The 24,265-nt window shown below is 51.8% G+C and overlaps 1 protein-coding gene across 9 annotated transcripts in view; it reads left to right on the top strand.

Annotated features, from left to right (window-relative positions):
• CDH23 (cadherin related 23) overlaps positions 1-24,265 on the top strand; it is a 125,324-nt gene that overhangs the window by 37,617 nt on the left and 63,442 nt on the right. For all 9 annotated transcript variants that reach the window (XM_068689166.1, XM_068689173.1, XM_068689165.1 and 6 more), the window contains 2 exons: positions 17,564-17,758; positions 20,490-20,618. In XM_068689166.1, coding sequence (XP_068545267.1) covers positions 17,564-17,758; positions 20,490-20,618 — 324 coding nt within the window. The remainder of the gene's footprint in view (positions 1-17,563; positions 17,759-20,489; positions 20,619-24,265) is intronic.

Genomic DNA, 24,265 nt, shown 5'->3' on the forward strand with positions numbered 1-24,265 from the left:
AGCTCATTAAGTTCTCGTGTATTCATTTCAGGCTAATGGCTGTCATGCTGACTGCTGTTTGATTTGCTGTAATAGACTTTTATGGCTTTCCAGTTTGCGAGGACGTGTGCGCCGGTGCCCGTGCCCCGTGGTGCTGCTGTAGTACATTAGTTAGCCGCTCGCGTGCTCGCTGCTCTGACCTTCAGGGCTCGGTCTCCTCTCGGACGCAGCCCTTGCGTTTCCATGCCTCTTCATGCCCCATCTCATCCTCCCCCAGCCCCAGGGTGCCGTGGTTTCGGGAGTCTTGGAGCTTGGCTTTTAAATGAGGGACGATGCCTTGCTGAGCCTACGGCGGGCTGTTGTGGCCGTGCCTCAGTCTCTGACAGCTCTGATCTGCTTTAGCCGATCTGTTTTTCCATTTGACTGGGTTTGCAAGGGACCCGGTCTTGCTGGATCCTCATTCTAGGTGGAGCAGAGCCGAGCCACGTGTCAGTTTTGTGGTTCCTGGTACTGGGACGGGGCTGGACCATTGGCCCTGGGTACCTGCTGGGTTATCCCATCCCACTTCCCAAGCACGAGAAGCTCTTGAGCTGCCTTTGAAGTGAGTAATCTTCCCTGCAAGCCCATCTCTTGCACCACTGCATCCAGGTGCCCGCTGTCCTCGCCTCTCGGGCCCTGCAGATGTCCCTCAAACATGAGGCTGTTACGTGGTGGGTGTCTGTCTCATGCCCCCTCCCAAAGATTCATTCCCCTCCCATCCTGAGCATGTTGGTTAAGCTCAAACCTGCCCCAGCCTTGTCTCTGGAGCTTCAGCAGCCTGCACGAGCAGCAGAAAGGTCACTTAACTGTCTGGATGGGATGCCCATACATCATCTCCGAGCTTCTCCGCTGCCGGAGCAAGGTAGCAAGGGGGTGGCCTTTGGGATCAAGCCTTCAGGAGCCACCAGTCGCCGTTTCCGTCCTTAATATGTTGGAAACAGCACTTTTATGATGTGTGGGTTTTGGTTGTTGTTTTTTTTTTTGATTGTGCAGAAAGAGGAGAGAAAGGAGGGGACTGTCCCTGCCCTGTCCCACTCCTCAGCCTGCTACCAAACCATGCGGGGTGGTGAGCAGGAGCAGGGAGGGCCAGAGAAAAGCTCCCAAAGCCCTGGCTGTGTAATTACAATTATTATTTTGCTTTAATGGTAATAATGTCGGTAATTATATCGGTTTCCCTGCCATCCTGCCTGGGAGCCTTCAGGGGCTCATAGAGCCGCTGCGGTGGCTCCAAGGCCTGATGCTGCGCATACGAAGCAGCTGCGACGAGCGTGAGCTCCTGCTGCAGCCCCACTGGCCAGCGCCTTGTGCGTGCCCGGATGCTTTTTGGGTTATTCTCCCCGCTTTTTACACAAAGAGCCCTTAAATTGAAGGCGATAATAACAGAACTGATCAGAACGATGTTCCCACCGTACTGTAAAAGCGGTCTACAATCCTTGCTGGATGTTTTCCTTCCTCATTTCTTCTTTTTTCCTTCCTTTTTCCTCCTCCCCTCTCCCTGTTTTCCTTCTCACACCCTTTCCCTTCTGTGTGGATTTTAGAACAGCACAAATCATTTACGATGAATAATTTACCCCCCCCAAATCCAGCCCTCCCCTCCCTCCGCCACCTCTGTGCGCACAAAATCCGCAGGCACGCTGAACTCCTCCGCAGCACTTCCTATGCAAATGTATTTATTTATGGCAGCGTTTTGTTTTTATTTTATTTGAAACTTCCTAGAGAGATGGCAAGGAAATTTGTAAATAATTCAGGCCTGTGCTCACTCAACGCCAAGGAGCAAGTTGGGCAGGCGAGCATCCACGCAGAGTTTTGTAGGAACACAAAATGTGGCTCATCCCGTGGCTCTTGCACAGAGTTTTGGGAATCGGGCTCTGCCAACAGGCGTCAAGGCTGCATGATTGTGCAGGATGGGCAGAGGAGATGAGCATGAGTACAAGGTGAGGAAACCCTCCTTGGTCCATGATGCTGAGAAGCCCAGGGGTAGAAGAACAGCTCTGGGAGGGGGACAAGCCATTTCCTGGCTAATGAGATGAAGTTTTTAGTTTTGTGTACTGCTGTCACTCTGGCCTCCGAGATCTGGTCACCTTGTGTTTGTTTTGATGGTTTTCTTCTTTTTTTAAAATTTTATTTCTGAGCAACCTTTAATTACTTTCCAGCCTTGCCCAGCAAGCCAGTGGGAGCAGAGCCGTGTAGTGAAGGGTCTGCCTTCCCTTCCACGGTCTTAAATGCAGAGGTACTCTCCGTCTATTAAAAAGCCATCTCTTAGCTGGATGAGATAATCTCTTTTGAGAGGGTTTCATCTGCTCCGTAATCACTAGGTAGAAAGTAATATCCCTCAAAGAAACCCAGCCTTCTCCCCTCCCCTCTCAACCCCAGCCTGTGTGATCCGCCTCGCCGGGGCTATTTCTAGAGAAGGGATGTGAAAATGTACTTTTACGTGCAGAAAATGGCCAAGTCAGGGTTTTGGCAGCAGTGCCCTTTGTCACCGGGGCTGGAGAGGCTGTGCAGGTGGCTTGTCCCCGCAGGGAGGAGCTGAGCTGCTCCTGCTTGCAGGGGACCAGAGGACCCCAATGATGGTCCAAGCCTCCGGGTATGGCCAGGGTGGGATGCCCCGTGTGTTGGCTCTGGGTTGAGTTTGTGAATATTTAGAAAGATATCCACTGTCTGCGGAATATAAACGGGTCATCAAAGTGCAGGGCAGTTTGGGGGCTGTCTTGGGCTTTTGGATGCCAGCAGTTCCTTAAGGCAAGGTCCCTTTGGAAACCCACCAGCTTCTCCCCGCTGCTTTTTTGCAGGCACCAGGGAAAGGTGCTTGAGGGGAACGGGCTGTGACGTGCTGGGTAAGGCACAGCTTGTGCTGAGGAAGGTGCTGTGTGATGGAGCAGGTGCTCAGACCCGGGAGCATCCTCCCCTCTGAAGGTCGTTGTCATGCAAGGTTTCTGTCCTTATTGCTGCTGCGTGCACCGTGATGCCAGATGGAGAGCCTCAGAGGGTGCTGGTGACATCCTGAAGTCCCCTGGGGAGGGAGAAAGCCGCAGTCTGTGGCAGCCCCAGCCCTTGTCTGGCTGAGCAGGAGACCCTGGTTCTTTAAAACACGTGCCCGAGGAGCGAAATGAGAGACGCACCAGAAACCACTGGGGCGGAAAACCCCAAATGGCGTGGAAGTAATGCGTAAAGTGTCCTGGAGATAACAGTCATTTCCACCAGGCAAAACTTGGGCTGGCTCTGGAAGGATGCTGCAGCGAGGGGGGGCAGCCCGAAAATTAGAAATAGTCGAGCTGTTCTGACCGGTGCAGTGCTGGGTAAGCAAAGGGACAGGGGAAGGGAGAAAGGGGTGGAAAAGAGCACACTTAGAGCTGGCTGCTCCAGCCACCTGCACGCCTGGTTGCAGAAATATTTGTTAACGCGTGCCCCAGATGCTGCTGTGTTGGAAAATATCGCTCTTTTCCACCCCAAAACACCTAGGCTTCGTGGCACAGCCACGGGGTGGGCATCCTCGCCCATCACACCCAGGGCAAGTGGGGTTAGAGCTGGCAGGACAGACTCGCCAAGGCTTTTTTCCAGTAAAAAAGCTGGTTTTAATTAAGACGGAGATATTTAAGGGAATGCTGCTGGGGAATTGGGGGAATTTCCGCTCAGGAAAGCTGTGCAGAAAGAGGGCTTCGAAAGGAGGACAATAAAAACCACTCTTGCAATAGATTCAGTCCAATTTCTTCTTCAGAATTGCGTTTTATGTTTTATTATTTTGTAATGCGTCAGGGACAGTCATGTATAATAAGTTTTCTACCGCTGGTCATACTTCGTGATAAAATAATAGGCTAAATCAGCCTCTCTCTGTATTTTTTTTTTTAAATATTTATGTGTGAACTGAACTGTTTGTATCGGTTCCAAACTATTTGCATTACAAATGGGAGAAATTTGATCTAGGAAAAAGTTTCAATCACTATTAGGCAGCCATCGCCTAATTTCCACCATTAATTGATGTTGAAACTTAAAGTGTGGTTGATTTATTCTGTCGGTAGGTGTGAATAATGAAGACAGCAAGAAAAAATGAATATGTGGGGGTCCGAGGCAATTTCGTTTCAAGACAAAAATCTGAAAGTTTTTAATTTTTCAGGATTTGCTGCACAGGAGGTTGGAAAAGCACAGTTTGCCCCTAAATTGGGGTGAAAAGGAAAAGTTGGTGGCCAGGAGAAATGTCTGCTGTGTCTGGCCAGCCCTCCTGCCAGGGCAGGGACCCTGTCCCTTGGGAAGGGAGCCGTAGCTCTTGCTGCTGTGATTTGAGCATCATTTTTGGGGATTATTTAGCAAGAAGTAGGTGTGACGAATGGTTTTGGGTGGAGCTGGTGTCCTTTTTCCTCTGGAGCATGTGTTTCAGCACCAGTCCTTGGCCATCATCTCACCCCGTTGGTTTGCGGCATGGTGGCACAACGTCTTCCATGTGCTCAGAAGGCACCAGGAGGAGGTCAGTGGGTTTTCTAGAAGACCTGTTTTTTGCTTTTAGGTGTGTGAAGCAGTGAATCCTTCACTGTTTTATTGTCCTTTTGGCAAACACCTCTGAAATACAGAGCATAGTGTCATGCTGAGCTGTCTCCGTGGGACGGACAGGGTGTGAGGTGACCCATGGGCGATGGCGCTTTATGCTCACCCCTCACGTGCATCTCTGGGGAGCCTGGTGCTCGCAGATTTGGGAGCTCAGGAGGCAGGTGGAGAGCAGAAGAGGGGCAAGAAGGAGCCTGGTGCCAGCAGGAGGCTCTCAGGAAAGGCGGGCACCGCCAGGCAGCCGGGAGGCGGCGGCGAGCCGCGTCCCTTCTGCACGTTCGCGCTTGAGGTCGGGCTGCGGCAGGCGTGCTTTTTTTGGGTTTTGGTTAAAAAGCCTCATCGGAGCGTTATGGAATCGGAATGTGAAGGGTAATTGAGCTGAAAGCCATTCTCTTCCCGCAGCCAGCGCCGCGGGAGCCGCCAAAGCGCCCTCGGATGCCGGTCCGGGAATCCTGCCGGAGCAGCGCAGGCGGGGGGAGCGTCCCCCGGCCACGTCCCCTCCTCGCCCTTGTCCCTTCACCACCCCCCTGTGCCCACAGCTTGTGGGTTAGGGGTCGGAGATGGCCTCTGTAGGGGCGTGAGGGATACGGATTTTGTGTGAAATGGGCAGAGAAAGGTAAAACAGGTTCCTGAGCTGCAGTTACGCTTTTTGGAGGTCAGTCCAAATGCGTTGCTGCAGCTGGCTGGGGAGCACCACCCCATGTCTGTCTGTCCCCATGGGGGACGTCAGAGGGGTGCTGCCCCCTCCCAGTGACACAAGGCCACCTGCACACGGCTCTGGGGCACACAAAACCCAGATTTTTAGCGAACTGAAAGGGTTGCATTTTAACAACAGCAATAAAAGGTACCCGGCTCTTGGGGAGGAACAACGCAATCATCGCACGCAACCAGAAGAGGTGTTTGTCACCGCTCCGGTCCCCTGCCTCTCTGACAGCTGATGGCACGGGGATTTGCAGGGCGGCTGGGGTGACCTGGAGGAGGGGATTAGCAGAAGAGCCCCCCGTTTCGGACCCCCAGCCCCGGCGTGAAGCGTGCAGCCCGCTGGCGCGCCTTGTTGCGCGTTATTGATTGCCGAACGGGCGCAGCTAAGTGCCTCTCATTAATATTTGTTTTGGTCTTTTCCCTGAATTCCGATGAGCGGGGGAGATGCCTCTTATCTCTCTCCTGCAGGTTTTCTTTCTAGAGGATTCCTCTGGCTGGTGACAAACCTGGCTTTGTGGCAGCCAGGCCGCCCGGCCCGCTGTCGGGAGGAGGGATGAGTGAGGAGCTGCCACGAAATCTTGGGAGCTCTGCAGAAAGAAAGTGAGGAACCAAAATTAACGCAAAATTAAGAAGGGGAGAAAAAAAAAAAAAGCGCCTGGCTTGCATTGTGCAGCTGAAAAATGTATTTCCATGCTCAGCTTGGTTTGTAAATCTCTAAAAGGGAAGGGTTTGGGCACACAGCAACTTAAATAATGCTGGCTAAAGGTAAAGGTATGCGCAAGGAGGAATTGTGTGAGATTTGGAGCAGGTAGCCACGGACCCGCTCCCAGGCAGGGCTTCTGTGGCTGGTTTGGAGGTGTTGGAGCTGTGTTAGTGGATGTGGTGTCTGTATCTCCTGGGCTGTCATGGTGGCAGCAGCCCTTCAGCTTCCCAATGGCCCACAAAATGCCTTTCTCTTCCATTTCTCCTCCCGGAGAGGAAACCTCTCCAGAGGAGGCTGTCACCACCCCGTGCTTCACCAGGGCAAGGCAACGTTGCTTTCCGTCCTCCACATTAATGCCTCGTTTGTTAGGCTTGACTTGAGCTGCTGCACCCCAGGCTGTGGAAATGCTTTGGGGCAGCTTTCAGCCGTTCGCATCGTGCCCCCGAAATGAAAGATTTCTGGTGCGCCCAAAAGCGCTGATGAAAGCTGTTTTAATACAGTCGCTCCTCCGGCTTTTCAGTGGCAACTTGGGTCCGGGTCTGCTGTGAAGCAATATCGGAGGCCGTGGAGCATGAAAAGCTGCGTTTGTTTGTGGGTTACAAATGAAGACCTGTCAAAAACCTTTTTAAGCAGTGACAGAAGTTTTCTTTTTTCATGATACATTAAACTGAAAGGCTTTGCATCCCCTGGCTCTTCTCTTTCTCCCTTTCCACAAGTTGGGGGAAAAATTGGTGGGCTACGGCTGCTCTTCTTTTTTTGTGTCTTCCCATCCGTTAGAGCCTTTTGGTGGGGTGTTGGGATTTTATGGGGTGCCCTAGCTTCTGGAGAGTGGCGTGTCCAGGGAGAAAAAGGGCAATGAGCCCTGGGAGAGGGGGGGTACAGGACACAGACCTCTCCTTGTGCTCGAGGCAAGCGCTTTGCCAGCCATGCCTGGGAAAAGGGTGCAGGCTGCTTCCATCGATTTGGTGTCAAGAGCTGTTTTTCAAAGGGTAAACGTGTTTATAGGATTCCTGTCCTTTTGTTGTAAGAAGTAGGATGCCGTGCCCGGACACGGGGGTTTGCTAGCAGAGTGTCACATCGGTTTTTCATCACTGTGCTTGGTTGTGCAGCCCCTTTCCTCGGCGTGCTGTGCGAGCAGGGCATCATTCACCTCCAGCCCCTGTGCCTTGTTTCTTTAACCAAGCTCGGTGGTTTCCAGCTGTATATTCTGGGTTGGCATGAAGAAAGAGCTTTCATTTACCGGGCCTTTTATCAGGTTGATTTCCCGTTGCCTTTTCCCTTCGGGTGTGCTTAGGGGAGTTTATTCTTTTTTAACGGGTTTGTTCCACTGGCAGCAATGGGTTTGGAAAGGCTGGGGGGCTTGGATTTGATGCCTGGGAAAAAAAAAGTATTTGGTTTCTGGTCCTGTCCCGGGCTTGGGTGGATGGAAAGGAGGAGAAAACATTGCAGATATTCACGGTTTGATGGGAAACTTCACGTGCTTCGTGTCTTCCGCGATGCTTTCACAAATTAGCAAACCTGGGCTGTTTGCAACCTCTTCAGCCCGTCTAGCGGCAGCTTTCTCAGCCCGTCTTTGTCTCACACACGCTTTTCTTCCACTGTCATCACCAGCTGAGCCCTGCCGGTGGTCCTCCAGGAGCCCCGGAGCAGGTAAGGTGCCAGACGGCCCCGAATATTTTAAGCGGTGCCGCTCGAGTCCCCGCACGTCACCGGCACCAGCACCCCAAGCCCTCTGCACATCTGCTTCTATTTCTGCCCGAGCTGGGGCCACGAGGCAGGGCTGTTCTATTTTTCAGCAGTTTTGCCTTTATTTCACCGTTATGTTCCTCAAACCTCAAGTTTCTCCTAACCGGCCCTGGAAGCAGCAGAGGTTTGGTTTGGTGATTTGGTTAAATGGCTATGGGGGGGGGATTAAATTGAGCTCGACCCCCTCCCCATACATCTCCCTTGCAGCTGAGGGCAAATTTAGCTGCTGATTCCAGAGCTTCCCTAAAACGGCTTCATCTGAAAATGCATTTTGGGCTCTCAAAGTTCAAGCATTTATCCTGAGCCAGAAATATACACAGATTTGCTCTCTAATTTAATAAAGTCATCCAAATAATATGATTTCTCCCATAACCATCGTTTATGTTTCACAGCAAAATGATAATGAGAAAGTCATTAGAAGTAATAAACAAAACAAAACCCACACAGCAAATCCTTCACTGAGCTTGACTGATGGGAAAAAGAGCAGCATCTGAGGCTCAGGCCACACAATATTAGCCGGGTGCAGCTGGTTTTGAGTAGATGTGCTCTCGAAACAGCAGTAGGCTTCTTGAGTCTCGAGGGGCTGCTGGTGCCAGAGCAGGTGGGCACCAAGGGGGCTGCCTTTCCTGCCTCTCTGGGGTTGGTTATAGCTGATCCAGATCCTCCTCCTTGTCCTGGCTTGGACAACGTTGCTCTGCTTCTCATTTCTTGGTTAAGACTTGGGTCGAGCATGTATCAAACACGTAAAGATCAAGAACTATGTCAAGCTACCAAAAATCTTCTTTTTCATTATAACCACGTAGGGGCTTCAGCCTGAATATTTATTTCTGCACCATCCTCACCCAGGTAAAATTTCCTTTGACTTCAGTATTATTTTTTCCTTCTATTTTTCTCCTTCGTTACCAGCACCCAGCGGTGCTGTGTGTCCCCTCCAGCACTGGTTTCACTGGTTTTCAGCTGGGACCACGCGAGGCACCTGGTCTGTGTCTCCTTCGTTTTGGGAGGACAGAGCAGAGGCCAGAGGGATGTCATGGCCACGACTAAACACAACTCCAATAAAACGCCCTGCTAGGCAAATCATTTTCCCCATTTCATGGTATTTTGGGTGGCGGGGCCTTATTTCCTCCCCTCACCCGAAGCCCCAGTGGTTACCCAGTGAGGCTCTGCTTCCAGAGCCCGCGTCACTGCAGGCTCTTGGCTGCTGCTGTGACGCCCTCCCCACTCTGCCATTTGTTCTTTTTGGCCCAAAATAGCCCACATCTGTTGCTGCTGAGCCTTCATTCACTGCTTTTCACCCAGGCTTTGGGGGAGGGAGGAGATAGCAGGAACAGCTGCTGTCTGCTGGTTTCCTTGGGACTGTCGGGCATCTTTGCAGGTCTCGTTGGTTTGGGGATTCAGGGCACCTTTTGCTTATTTTTTTGTTATTATTGTTATTTGTAGAGGTATGAAACAATCCCTCCTTAAAGCTCGTCTTTGCTGTTCCCACTTGAACTTTCTGGATTTTTAGTGCTGGTCACTGTTGTGTTAGAGTCTGTTGGTGCTCCCCATGCTCTCTGTAGTTCCTATGGGTGCACAACCTTCAATCCTATGACCCCTGCAAAGCCCCAAAATAGGTTTGAGGCACCCTTTTCTTCTTTGTAGGAAGTTTTCCTGGAGGGGCCGACAGGCTCTGCTGGGGCTGAGGGCAGAAGTGCCCGCCTGGTGGTGGTGCTGAGGACCCTGGGGGCTCCTCGGGGCTTTGTGTGAGGAGGTGTAAGGCCGATCTTGTTCTGTCTTTTTTTTTGTCTTTTTTTTTTTTTCTTTTTCCAGTTGCCCCTTTTTGTTGTTTTCCCAGCACAGGAGCCTGGGTTAGGTAAAAGCCAGAGGGCCTCTCCCCGGGGAGAAGTGCCGGGCTTTGGGGACGGGCATCCCAAATCTCACGCGGCGGCCGGTCATTTGGAAATAGTGGCTCATCAGGCACTTATGGATCTTCGGAGCCCCTTTCTCCCCCTAATAATCCCACCTCCGGGGAGGTATCGATTCGCCGCCGCCGGCTGCCTCTTGGTATTCCGCCGTCTGGTTTGGTCTGTGTAAATCGCTGCGCTGTCATTTTCACGCCGCAATTACCTGCTCTGATTTCTTTCATCCCCCGTCCTTTGCCAGAGATCTAAACTCCGTATCGACAAACCACCCTGGAAAAAAAGAGAGGGCCGGGGCTCGGGGAGAAGTTGAGCAGCGCAGAAACTTTGGGAAGAGCTTTTCCCCTGGGTGTGCTCATCTCCGGGGTCGGGGTCTCAAAGCGGGTCGGTCTATTTTTTATTTTATTTTATTTTTCCCCCACTGGAAAGTGCTCATCTAACACGGGAGGGATGCTGTGAGTGTGACTCTCTGCCTTGCTTTTCTTGCTGGTGGAAACAAAGGGAATTATTAGCCAGGCTGCTGTGAGGCTGGGGTCGGTGGTACCCAAATATGCTGTGTGAACGGAGGGAGGGATTTTGCTGGCCATCCTCAATCCCATGTAGAAAGTTTAGGAAATGTCGCTCCTCCAGCAGAAGCAATGGGACGCGGGATGCTTGTCCTGCAGGCAGAAAAGATTAACCAAAAAAATAAAAATAAAAAATGGAGAGGGAAAGGTTGAGTGCCAGGCACTTGAGCAGGAGTCTCGTGGTGATGACCCACAGCAGTGGGGTGTCCTCTGGTCCCCTCACAGCCCCCAAATTGCCCGGCACCATGCTTGGCCCCGCACAACCCCACAGCTCCGAATGGAAAGGTGTTTGGTTATTAAAAGGGCACGCCTGGCCAGCCAGGGCTCTCGCTTGAGCACAGTCCCCATCCGAGCAGAGAATAAATTAAAAAGCCAACTGGCCGCGGCTGCCTCGGGAGCACCGGGACCAGAGATAGGGCCAGAAGTCAGATAGCAAACGGTGTCCAAAACGGCGGTGCCTGGTGCGAGGCGTGAAATTAAAACCTCCTCTGCCTCCTCCTGCACGCCGTAACAAAGCGCTTCCTTCCACAGTCTGCCGGCACCGGGAGTGCAGAGGAGAATAATTAAATACATGGAGATGTTGGGGCCGGGGGGAGGATGCTGATGCTCCTCTGCCCTGGACCTGAGTTCCGTGGTGTTCTGCAAAACCCGCTCCTGTGATGGGGATTTGCGCCAGGAGGGAGGAATCGGTCCCTTTGCTGTGTCCCCCTGGTGCCAGCCCTGCTCTCCCCCGTCATGCCGGCTTGCCAGCCCTCGGGAAGGGCGAGCTGCTGCTCTTCCCCCTGTTACCACTAAGGAATGATGAAAAGGGCAGGACTTTTTAATCAAAGTTACATTAGGTGAGGCTTAGATTATTCACCCTGCTTTATTGCAGCTATTTTTACACGGGGGTTAGAAGTTAATGCTACCCGGTGAGCCTGGTTTTGCTGGATCCTGGCAAGCGCTGAAATCCATCAGCACATCCAGACAGGGTAGGAAAGAGCCCGAGCGCAAAATAAACCCACTAGCCGAGCTGGAAAAAAATAAAATGAAGAAAAGAAGAGCAGGCAGGAGCAAACCTTAAAAATCCAGACCCACAATAATCGAGGGTCTGGTCTGGAGGGGCAAAAACCAGCCAGGACCATCAGCTGTAATCAGCAGGAGGCAAGCTGCTGTAATCAGTGCCAGGGTTTGGGGTTTTTCTTTTTCTTTTTTTTTCTTTTTCTACCTTTCTTTCTTTTTTTTTGGTGCTTCTGTTTTTAAGGGAATGCCAGGGGTTTAGGCTGCGCAGGTTCCTTGGGGCTGGCGGGGATGTTGGCAGAGCTGCTGTCACTTCCCCTGCCTGATGCACTGAGCTGAGAGAGGGAAAGGAAGGAGTTATCCCAGTATTTGTAGAAAAGGGCCAAATTCCAGCATTTTGTCTGTCTCTTACCTGTAGTTTTCCACCTGGATTATCCCTCCGGGGCAGCATCCCCACGTTCAGGGAGTAGCTCCCTGCACTGGCACCGATGGAGGTGGTGCAGGAGGCCGGGAGGATCTGGGAGAGGGCTCGCGATGCCTGTGCCGTTCCCCTGGCCTTCAAGGATACCCTCTGGAGGTCTCATTGAAGCCCATTAACAATTTCAGCTTACGGTTAATGTAGCGTCACCGCGCTGCGGTGGTATAATTACATGCTTGTGTTCACGTTTATCCACCAAGGTGTTCTGCGGGCAGGGAGACACTTGTGTGGCAGCGACAAACCCGGAGCTCTGCTTGCGTGGAAAGCCATGGGTACACCCAGGGTTTTTTTTGGCAAGGGCTGGTTTTGAGCCAGAAAAGGTTTTCGGGAAGAAATAGGAGAAAGAAAGATGTCACGGGTCCTGCAGTGACAGTGAGCCTTGCAGGGCTCACCTAAGTGCACCTGATGCAGGAATTGTTTAGCTCACCCCCGTCTTCAGGGCATAGTAGTGTGATGGGTTTTAGGGTTAGGTCTGGCATCCCTGGTGCACCAGCAGCGTGCCCGTCTTTAGGATCTGCTCTAAAACTTTTAATCTGGTGCCAAATAAATAAATAATGGAGATGGCAAAGCGGGCAGGCTTCTATCCGAGCAGGAGGGGCAGGAGATTTTGAGAAGTCCTGGCGGAGAAGGGGTGTCCCAATTCCTCCTTGGCCAGCTGGAGACTGGATCCTCCTGGGGGCACAAAAGGGAGGGAGGAAAGTGGCCGGGACCCCTCTGAGGGTCTGGGAGGAGCAGATGGAGAGGAGACGGGAGCAGCTAAGTGCCTGCAGACCTCGTGGATGTGTTTGCGGTGTGCTCTCCAAATGAATGCGATACCTAATGATTCGTGGCTATTATTTGAAGGGCCCCACTGTTACAGATTTATTTGTCGTTTCCCGTAATAACACCGATGCTAATGAATTCATTTGTATTAATGCGGGTGTCGTGGGCTTCCGATGATGTTCCACGTTAATTAATGTACCATTAAAAGAAAGTGTCACCCAATTAATATCAAGTGGAAGCAGCGGCGCCGCGGTCCTGTCGTTAGGGTTTTGGTTGCTTTTGGTGTTTTCCTTTGATTTTTCAAATGTCTCGTTGGGCTCCCATCGGTTGTCTCCTCCCAGCCTTGTTTTGTCTTTGCCCACCTCCTCGATAATGGATGGAAAAGCAAGAGAAATGCAGCTTCTCCATCTCGATGGCCTGTGCCCTCTATCCCTCACCATCTCCCAGCCCTCTTCCTGAGGAAAATGGCAAAAGATGGGCAAAGCCCCTCGCTTTCCCAGTAGGAATCCGCTGTGAATACTCTTGCCTGATGATGTTCCTTGTTTATAATTGTGCTTGGAGGGCGATGTGCTAGCTCACTGCATTGATTCAGAGTTATTCCGTGCATTAATCAGTGCCACGCAGTGCAGCCGTATGGCTTAGACAAGATGTGCGTGGCTCTGGTTCCTTCCCAACCAAATTTGCTCCTTGCCATCCCAAATTGTTCTCCGGGGGGAAGGCATCCTTTGCCTCTGGAGCACCCAGGGTGTGAACATGCATCCGTGTGCCTTGTCTGGTGTCGTCCCTGGTTGCACATAGCTGAGGAGGAAGGTGTTGCGTGGTTGTGGGCTGAGCTGCTTGGCTCTCGTTGCTCGCTAGTGCTTTGCGCGGAGGTGGAGGAAAAGGGACGAAACCCGAGGGGATGGGGAAAAGGGCAAAGGGATGTGATTTATTAACTTGATACGGAGCTACCTGGGGCTCATTTCCATGCACAGAGGTACCCTGGGGCCAAACACGCCTGAGTGCTGATGTCCAAGGCAGTTCCAGGCAGCAAATGTCGTCGCAGATGCTCTGCTTGCAGACGTCCAGGTCCATGCTTGCACTGCCTAATGCCTTGCATCCTCTTGGGCACCACACCAGCAGCATTTAGAGGTTGAGTTTGCACGGGGCTGTCACCCAACGCTTCCCTGGGGGTCATCTGTGGCCTCCCAGGGTGGTCCTGGGGGGAAGGCACCTTGCTTTCCCTGCCTTGAATTCAGCTGCTTGAGAAGCGGCGCTCCCAGCCCCGCGCACGGTGAGCCAAGCCGGTAATTCAGTCCCCGGCTCCGAGGCTGCGTCTTCTTCCAGCTGTGTTTATGGTGTTTTCAAAAGCCCCTCAATTGAATTATAGCTCTGTGGTGGCCGCTTGCCAGTGTCAGTCGATAATGAGGGAGGTCACTTAATAGAGAGAGCGGCGAGGGATACATATTAACGAGAGCTGATTGAAAGGTGGGGTGAATTTCAATCCAAAAAAGAAGGAGAAGAAGGGAAATTATCAGGTTTTAAAATCAAATTTTGAAATTGGAAATTGCTTGGCTCAGACTAGCAGTAATGCAATTAATAAATGTAATTAAAAGCGTAATAACGAACAAGGGAATTGGAAGCCCGCGCGCATCCGCGTGAGCTGGCGAGGCCCGTGCTGGCGGCCGGGGGAAAGCAAACCCGTGGGCCAGGGCTGGCTTCAACTCGTGGCAGAGCCTGCACGAGGGGGCTGGGATCTGGGGTTTCATCGCCTCTGGGCTGCTTTGCCTCGGGAAGAGGCACCAAGCATCCCTGCTGCCTCCTGCCCGGGGATGGGGGAGCGTCGCCGCGGGAGCCTTTGGCTCCAGCACTGGGATTTTGGGAGCGGGAGGCTTGAGTCTGCGCTGGGGAGAGGGAGTTGAGCTGCTGAAATGGCAGCAGGGATGTGTTTAAGAGTAATAGGCTGACCTGAGGGGTAGCATGGGCAGCCAAGCATCTCCTAACAGCAGTGGTCAGCAGGGAAAAAAAAAAAAAAAAGAGTAGGAGCTGATATAGGGCCGGAGAGATGTTTTTGGGGCTGATGTGGAGAGCACAGCACTGGGGCCCTCGTGCCCCCCGTCCGCTCGCGTTGCCTCCTGGCATCCCATCGACCTTCAGACAGCTGCTCGGCCAGATTGCCTGCCGTTTTCACACATTATTTGCATGGGTCCGGCGTGCGCGCAGCCGCATCCTAATCGCCTCCACCGGCTCCTGCCGGGTGACTTTGCCCTGGGAGGTCGTGCGGAGGTCCTGCACGTGGCCAGATGCTCGAGAAGGGACCTCGGGGGGCTTGAGCCTCTCCCTATGGGATTTTCCCCGTGGTGAAAATTTCCTTAGGGAAAATCCAGGAGGCACAAGTGACCTCGCACCCCGTGGCTCCTCCCTGGGTTAAGGATGGGGTGCCGGAGCGGTCCGAAGCGGGACCCGCTCCCCTTTGCCCTCCTCCTCCTCTGCAGTAGGCATCTGGCTGCATGGTTATTTTTATCTCACATCTGCTGGCGCCGTAACAAAGATTTAATGATATGACACGATTTTGTCATCTTTTTTTTTTTTTTTTTTTTTCCTGTGGGAAGTTTCACCACTGGCTGGCGGAGCGAGAGAAAAGCTTTAAAAATGGGGAAAAAAAATTAAAGCGGGGGGGTGATGTAGGAAGCTCGCCTGTTTGCCACAAGGTGTTGTAGGCTCCTGTCTGTCTGCATTTCCATTCTTCTGGAGGGAAAACACGGCCTGGCCCCAGCAGCCCCGCTGCTTGGCGTGCCCGTCGCATCGCCCTGGGCCTTGCCCTCTGCCTGGGCTCTGTGCTCCGACCCCAAAAGCGAGCCCGCGATGCCGATACAGATGTTTTGCTCCGCTGTTCGGGTGACGGGCTGCGTCTGCTGAGAAATGAGGTGTCAGCCTCCCGCTGAGCACTAGCTTGAGCCTGCTTGACCCAAAAACAGCAAGAGGATTTTTAAAGATGCCTTTCCGCTGCTTTGAAGGCAGGCAGTGTGAGACGTCCCCCAGTCCTCACCGTGTCCTGTGTGGGCACACGCTGCTCATGGGGCTTTTATAGGGGCAGGAGGTCTTCACCCAGGGCTTGACCCTCTGTTTTTATGGGATTTTCTATCCCGGCTGATGGAGGGAGCTGAGCAGCAAAGCTGTAAGAGGGGGATAAAAATAAAGCAAGCTGGAGCTCAGGCGGTGTCACCAGGATTTGTCACCTCCTCGTCCCCCCAGAAAGCGTCTCCCTTGGAAGGACGCGGCCGCCTCGGGCGAGGAGATGATGAACTCTTCTAAGCCTGCTCCGGGGCTATTGTCTGCAACACAATGCTGGGGAAATCAAGCTCTCCCCTAATCGGAGTGGCCAGAGCGGATTTGCATGTTAAAAGGAGTGGCTGGGGGCACTTAAAAAGAGGAAATGAATTCATCGAGCCTGGCTTTATCCGTATGAATATTATTCTTGCTGGGGACACTATGTCCCAGACCTCGGTGCAACCCGTCAGTGGGTAATCTGCAGTGCTGATCCCGGCAGGAACCTGGGGTGGGTGGGGGGATGGATGGATGGATGGATGGATGGATGGATGGATGGATGGATGGATGGATGGATGGATGGATGGATGGATGGATGGATGGATGGATGGAGGTGCTGAGCAGGGCTGCAGGATGCTCTGAGGCTGCGTGGTGGCTTGGGGTAGCCCAAAAAATGAGCTCTAGGGGATGCCTAGTGCTGCCCAAGGAGGTGTTCTTTGGTTGCCCTATAAGCAAAAGCGCCCCACAAAGGGCTCCTCCACCCCAGCACGCCTCCTGAGCCCTCCGAGCTCCATGAACACGCAAATCAAGATTAAGACATGGCACGAACAGCACGAGGCCAGGGCTCGTGGGGCAGATGTGGGTTAAGTGTGACAAAAAGCGAGCAGTCATAAAGCAAAGGGTAGCAAACTGCTGGGATAAGTCGGCTGGGGAGGCTGTGATGTCTCTGTCGCTGGAAGGCTTTAAGGCTGGCAATAATTTAGGTGTAGCGAGGGGACGGGTTTTTCTTTTGAGGTCGCTTCTAGCTGGATCTTTTATGCTTTTATGATTGTTGATCACACACAAAAAAAAAAGTTGAACGTGCTTTAAAAAATAATCCCCGGGCCGTGCCCTGCAAGGCTGCTTTTAGCAGCTTGATTTAGAGGAAGGAAAAAAAATAAAATAAAGCATAGAAAGAAAAGTCGAGGTGGGAGCTGCAGCCTCTCACACCTCGCAAGAGGTGACAGTGGGCAGGAGGTGTCGGGGACATGTGCGGGGTCATGGTGTGCATCCAGGGTGGCTTTTGGGGCCGCTGCTCACAAAGGTGTGCTGAGGGCTCCCTGTTCCCAGTGCTTTGACTGAGCTCACAGCAAATCCTGTGCCCCCAGCAGCCCGCGTCCCCCCCGGCACAGCCTTTTTGCTCGCCAGCCCTGCCTCTGCCCTCGCAGTGAGGCGAATACACGAGTTTAGGATTTGCATAGGAACATGCAGCTGTTCCACCAAAAATGGATAATTGTTCTCCCCGCTGCGAAGTTAAACAATAAGAAGTGCCAAACTGCACTTGCCGTTGCTGATTTTGTGCACTCAGCTGCATATTTTATGCATGTAGATTAGTTACAGATTTATGACGATTTAACTGTTAATGCCGGCATTAATCGGGCCAGGTTGTAGTTGCTGTGGAAACTCCGGCGTTGAGTTTTATGTAAAGTTCTGCATTGCATTTAATGCATTTGGGGTGTGTGTGTGTGTGCTCTTTTATATTTAATGCCTTACGGTGAGCGCGGCGAGCGAATTGGCACTGAAAATAAAAGTGCCTTTGGGCAGAAAACAAGTTTCAGTAAAGAGTGAGTAATTTTTTCTGGAAAGTTGTGATGTCTGGGAAAATAAGGGCTTGTGATAGAGTGCCATCTTGACCACAGCTGTATAACTATGATTATAAGCGCGCAACAACTATTATAGCTGCCGCAATCCTGCAATAAAGAAAACAGCTGTATAACTTGGAAACGTTCTAAAAATACAGGACTCGAGTTCTTGGGTCTCTGGGTATCGGTTCTGGTGGGCGACAGGAATTGCTGACGTGCGTCTGATGGGGAAATAGGCTGCTGCACGGCTTTATCCATGGCTTTTTTTTAAATTTTCTTCCCAGAACACCCCAGTGGGCACGCCGATTTTCATCGTGAATGCCACGGATCCAGACCAGGGGGCGGGGGGCAGCGTGCTCTACTCCTTCCAGCCCCCTTCCAGCTTCTTCGCCATCGACAGCGGCCGCGGCATCGTGTCGGTCATCCGGGAGCTGGACTACGAGGTGACGCAGGCGTACCAGCTGCAGGTCAACGCGACGGTGAGTCGGCTCCTGCCCGTGTTTTTCCGGAGGGATGGAGCCACTGCTGACTTGTTTCATTGCCCTGTTGTCTTGTGGGCATCCAGTTTTCCTGGGAACTATCAGTGCTGGGTGGATTCGGTGCTGGTATGGGAATAGGGGAGCTGATTTGGGTATTTTGGGGGTAGTGGCAGCATCGCAGGGCAAGGTGCAGAGCATTGATGGACATTAGCGGTCATCATTGGACAAGCTGCCTGCAATTCTGAGCATTTTCCACCTAGAAGGACGTTATTGCAAGGCATTGGGCAGCTCCTGGAGCACAGCTGCTCCTCTCCAGCAGCACCTTGGACTCGATGATGCTAAAGGTCTTCTCCAACCAACGCGATTCTGTGGTGTAGGACACTGAACAGCAAGGATTTGGCTCAGCGTCTAGAGCCAGGAGAGCCCATTAAGTCCTCTGGCCCCATTCCTTGTGCATCCTGGTTTATTATGGATTTATTATTTATATTTATTCACCTGTACGAAATCTGCAGAGTCTCGCTCAGCAACAGCTGAGTTCAGACCTCAGGAGTGCAGATTTTGGTGGGCAGGGGAGGAGAAACCCAGACCCTAATTAGTCAGTACCAGGAGAGGCTTTCCCATATGGCCACGATGGCAGGTTCATGCCCCACCACGAATGGGAACCTTCCCATTCCTGTAGGTCTGTAGGGAGGGGATAAATGAGGTGCACCAGGCGAGATGCTCTGTGCAGCAGCTCCCTTCCCATCTCAGATGCAACCAAGACAGGTGAGATTCAGCCCTGCAATATATCTGACCCACTGCGTGCACAAGAAGGGGGGGAAAACCCGTCCTGCCCCCTCCAGGCAGCTGGCTGGAGCTCTTGAAGCATGTGATTCGATCAAGATCATTGTCTTGCTGCAGAGGCACAAATGTCAGGAGGAGGCGGAGGGGCTGCGCGGGGCTTCTTTGGGTTTCGTGGCCACGGAGGTTGGGCACGCACAGGCTGCAGGGCCAGGGGCAAGCACCTCAACCTTGCAGCCCCATCCCTGCGTGTTTAGGGCCGTGGAAATTTCTCCCCAAAGCTTATTTTTCCCTGAAACATATCTCGCTTTATTTTAAGTGCTCCATCTCCCCCCCGGTAAACACTGCGATGTTTCATTGCCTCCACTGCTGAGACGCATCAAATCCTCTGAAGTTAACTGTCTCACCACTGCTCCCAGTCTAACAATCTGATGGAGTTTACCTGAAAAACTGGTAGATGCCTCCCATCCTGCAGTGCTTTGCCAGTGTCATCACGTAGGCACATTGGTCACGTAGCCTCTCGCCTTCCTCTTCCATAAGCCGACGAAGCTGAGCTGATGTCCCCATCCCTAAATTGTTCTGGGTCCCATCGTTTTGCCTCATCTTGGTAGTCCAGCTCCATTGTTAGGTGTCACACCAGGCCTGGACTTGTGGCTGCAGTAAGAAAAGAAATACAGACCCTTGATAGAAAAGTGCCCTTCTTTCACAGCCCTGATTCTGGTTGCCTTAAGGACACAAGGATGCTGCCTCCGTCCATCCAGCCCTCTAGAGCTAGAAGGGGGTGGGCAAATGCAGCATCCTCCTTGCTTGGAGAAGGGCACGGGGACCTTGTTTGGTGGGGTGGGGTTGTGTTGGGGTTGGGTGAGGGCTGTAGGAAGAGCCGTGGAGCCTTGGTGCGAGGCAGGAGCCGTGCGGTGCCAGGGCTGGAGGCAGCAAGGGCAGGAGGAGATGGAAAGGGCAGCGTGGGAGAGGCTAGATAGGGAAACATGCAACGCACTGGCTTTTCTGTGCTATCTGTAATGCTTTAACCAAAATTTAAGAGGTGAAGGGGAGGGAAAAAAACATTATCTGAAGAAACGAAAGACTTCAACCTGATAATGATAACAGCAGAGTGCGAGTCAGAAATAAGCATCAATCCAGGCCATAAACGCTGAGGCCTGCAGGTTAAGAGGATAATGTACAAGCTGTGTTGTTGAATACGGTTTAAATTAACATTAATCTTCTGGCAATCAGTCCTTGGCGCTGTTCAGAGCCATTTTGCAGAAGTGTGCGGTAACCTCTAATGGTCGCCTTTCACCGCCGGGCTTGATTAGGGGGTCAGGAGAGATTTATTTCCTTCCCTTTGTGCCTTGTCTGCTCTGCTCCTGCCCTTCTAGCAAAGGGCTGAGGCTGTCGGGGCGGCTTTTGGGCACCCATGGGATGAGCCAAGAGCAAGAGTGGGGCACTGCCCCAAGAAGCCCCTCGCAGCCTTTCCCCAGAAGACGCGATGATGCTGGTGGGCTTTTACATGGAGAACCTGGCATCAGCCCTGGTGGCTCTGGGGCTTTTTGCCACGATATTTTGGCTGCTCCTGTTCCTCCTGAGGGGGTACAGGGATATGAGGGTCCACCCACCACCACGCCTGAGTCTAGGCTGTAGCTGCAACGGGAGGGGATTTCTCTTTTCAAGTAGGTGTTGAAAAAAACCTTGCTTGTTTTCCACCCGAAGCACGATGACAATCAAACTGGCACTCACTGTATATTAAAGGGGGAAACGCTGGAAAGAAATGCATATTGTATTCCAGCTCAGAGGGGGGTACAGTGGATGATAATTCCAGCAGGTAGCTTGAAAAAGAGGTGATTACCTGGGCTACTCATAGATTTTGACCAACTACAACTGAGAGCCTTTACGCTGTTGAATAATTCTATTTCTTTTTTCTGATAAAAACCCTTTCCTGCCCTTGCTTTTCAAGGACCAAGATAAGAACAAGCCGCTATCCACTCTGGCCAACCTGGCAATCACCATCACGGATGTTCAGGACATGGATCCCATCTTCATCAACCTGCCCTACAGCACGAACATCTACGAGAACTCGCCTCCGGTAAGGGCTGTGGCTTCACGCTGACATGCCAAGGGGGGACGGGGCAGGCTGTAGGGCAGAAAGCATGAGGGATCCCAAAAATGCTGGAGGAAAACCTCCTCTTTGCAGGGAAATTCACCCATCCTCCCATCAGGGCTTTGTATGGCTGGGGAGACAAGAGCCAAGGGCTAGGTTCAAATGGCATCTTGATAGAGGCAAGACTTTTTCTTACCAAAATGACACGTTTCAAGCCAAATCCAAAATATTTTGTACTTTTTAAAAAGGGAGCCTCAGTCAGGAGGTTTAGGAAGCCTGAAACAGAAGGAAAATGTTTTCTTAAAACATTTGTTCTGAAATTCTAAGGAGGATTTATGTTGTTCTTAGTGCACGCTCACCCCCTTTCTCCCCTACAGCATCCACGCATGCCATTCCTAATAGAAAACTTGAAGAAAAACGTAAACGTTCCTGAAATGAGGCAGTTTTGAAAATGCCAGGGTGATCAGCCATTTCAGCATTTTGCGTCTTTTCCCCTGGGTTTTGCCAAATTGATCCAATCATTTCAATCCTTCTGCAACTGGGTTTGTCATCAGACTCGCTGTTCGTGGAAACGTCTCCCCGTCCCCAAACGCAGCGACGCCTTCCTCCTGCTGGGAGCACGGGGCACAGCTTCTGCTCCCTTCACCCCGAGCACCAGCCCAAGGCAGCCAAATCCACCTCCCCAGCTTCATCCGTAGGGCAAATATTTTTCTGCATGGATGGAAAAACCTTCTGTCCTAGAATGGTGCTTCTCCATCCCGCAACGCCTCGGTTGTGCTGGGTCTGGAACACCTGATGGCTCACTTCTTGCAGTGGCAAAGTCTTGTTTCTTTGTGCCTTTTTATTCACTTTGGAGCAAAATTCCGTCTCTGACTGCTCCGAGTGTGCTGGATCAATAGGGCTGAGTCCTCCTGTCACAAATCCCACGGTCAGGCAGCACATTACCTGTCTGGCAGCCCAAAGATGGCCAAAAAATGGCTTCATGAATTACTTTCATGAGGTTCAGTGCTGCTGAGATTAAGGAGTATTTCTGTGGTGGGCTGTATAAGACACAAGGGGGAAAAAAAACACTATGCAGATCACTGTTAACAAAAAAAAAGAAAAAAAAAATGGATGAAATTGTAGAAATGGAAGTCCCACAGGTGTCAAAAAATTATAGACTGCATCACCGTCACGGAGTGACCTGGTGTCCAGTAGGCAAAGCAGCAAATAATCGCTCTGTAAGCCAGAAAGGGAAATGAATGAAGCCCTGCTAGCCCACCCAGTTCCTCTTGGCCCTGTGTGACATCTCCAAAGACATTGAGGTAGGATAAAAAGGAACAAAGCCAAGCAGAAGAAGGTGAGAAGCAGCGTTTGGGTCCATCTCGTGGCCTTCATTCCCATGGGAAGGGGGTGACGAGTGCAGCTTGCGCCGAGCAATCCTCTCCAAGAGAATTGGTTTTGCCCCAAAGTCCTCTCCTTCAGGGGAGGAATCTTACAAAATGAGCTCGTCTTCTGCTTGGGGTTTAGCACAGGGGCTCTCCAATGGCAAATTTCTGATGGGAAACCTCCTCCTGCGCTCTGCCTTTCCACCCGAGGGAGCCTGCTTGGCTTTGGGAAGGATAATGGCAGGTTTGGGTCAAGGTGTCAAGGCTCGGCCAGCTTCTGCCCGAAACAGGGCTCCTGTGCACCCAGTTTAAGGCACCTGTGGTGTGTTTGTGGGGGACACGTGGTGTGCTGAGGCCATCTCCTGCCAGCCCCAGCCCCGGAGATGGCTCAGGCTTCCCCCGTGCGCCTGCTCGCCGCCACGCTCCCTTTTTATCTGCGGCGCACAGCATGTCTGTGCTCCTCTATCAATGTATCGGGCGAGAATACCTAATCTAAAGTGTATACATTACCTAATAAAATCCTTCTTATTTGGGATTATTGCATCAAATTTTAATTTCCTCACTCGAGCAACAGCATGTCAGCCAGGCCGTCAGTGAAGAGCCGATAGAAGGTGAAAAGAGTGGATAAACTGCAGCAAATTACTGCAAACAGATCTCTATCAGCCCTTTGACTGGAATTGACTGGAATTAAGAAGTGAGAAATAGGATTTTTGCCTCCGAATCTGCCATGGCAGCTTTCTGAGGCCTCCCCCCCCCCCTGCTGCCTCTGCCGGCTCCTCCCGATGCTGCGCGGTGCCTTTCAAGTCCCTAATCCTGCAACGGGCAGAGAGGGGAGAGGAGTGCCGTGATTTTGGGGCAGGCCAGGATCTGGTAGCACAGCTGCAAGTGTTTTGGGCTGGCGTTTATTTGGACACCAAGAAGAAAGGCTCATCTTATCGGGCAAAGGAAGAGGACACGGTGGGGAGATGCTTTGCTGTCCCTGGAGGAGTTGTGTCTTCTTCCTTGGTTATCGTCCCAGCCTGCCTCAGACATCGCTCCCAGGGCACCCAAGGTGTTGATGTGTTTCTTCATCCTTGGAGGTTTTTTGGGTGCCCATCATCACGCCGTTCACAGGCCGGATAGCAGCCCCGATGCTCTCCAGAGAAGTTAGCAGGGGCTGGAGGAGAGGTGCTGACGGTCCGATGCGAGGTCTGGGCACCATCACAGCTTCAGTTTGGGGTGAAAGAGGTGAAATTCACCTGCCAAGAGAGGAGCTGAGGCCCCTGGAAGCCTGCTTTATCCCACAGGGAGCCATGCAAAGGCACAGGGGGGGGCAAACCCCGCTGGCGCTCAGTCTTGAGATCAGCAGGTATGTTCCCTTGCAATAGCATGGTATAGATCCATGTAAAATATCATTAAAACAGTTTTAGCTCTTCAACACCACCCCCTCCTTTCCAAAAACTCCTTGGGTTAAAGAAATAATGTAAAATCAGTGCTATTTTTGCCCTAGAGTCTCAATAGCTCCAAGTTAATTCTTTCTTACAATATTTCTAGTCCATCAGTGTGAACACTTTATTAAAAGCTCAGGGTTTTATTAAAAAAGGATTGATTTACCCCTGCCCCTCTTCAAAAAAACCCTCAAACTTTGTTTGGATAATGTGCCATTCTTTATTTTCTTTGCTTTCTTTTAAGCATAGACTCTTCCAAGTTATTACTTTTCTAAATCTTCTCCCTCCTTCCCTAGAGGGAGTTATTCTGCTCCGGTTTATACCCACCACCCGAGTCTTTTCCTTGCTTTAAGAAGCGCCAGGAGCATTTGGGAGTTTTCGAGGGCCATGGGTTCACACCACTAATCCCCGGGGTGAGCCCCAGGCAGAGTTCCTGGTGCTGGAAGACAGCTTGGGATTTCCATCCTCATGGAAATCCCATTTTTTTTTGCCAGATGTGTTTTGCTCAAGGTGGTCGGATGGTCCCCTCCGATGTAGGGTGCAGCTTCTCGCCCCCTTGCCATGGCAAGGACTAGGGAGAGCAAGGAATAGCATTGTGGTGGAGTGGGATTTTGGGAAGAGGAATTGGAAATTGAGGTGTGGCTGGTGAGGGGTCAATCATTGCCACCGTGTGATGGCTTTAGCCAAGGGTTCGGCTTGGTTTTGGGTGTTTTCCCACTTCTGGTCTCTCTCTGGTTGGTTATTTCTGCTGGTGTGGTGGGCGAGGCCCTTTGTGATCATCACAGGCGCTAAGAAATGTCTGTCGCCTGTGTGCAGCATCAATTTTTGCATCTTTTTT

The sequence above is a fragment of the Anas acuta genome, chromosome 7, assembly GCF_963932015.1.
Source record: "Anas acuta chromosome 7, bAnaAcu1.1, whole genome shotgun sequence".
NCBI classification, from domain to species: Eukaryota; Metazoa; Chordata; class Aves; order Anseriformes; family Anatidae; genus Anas; species Anas acuta.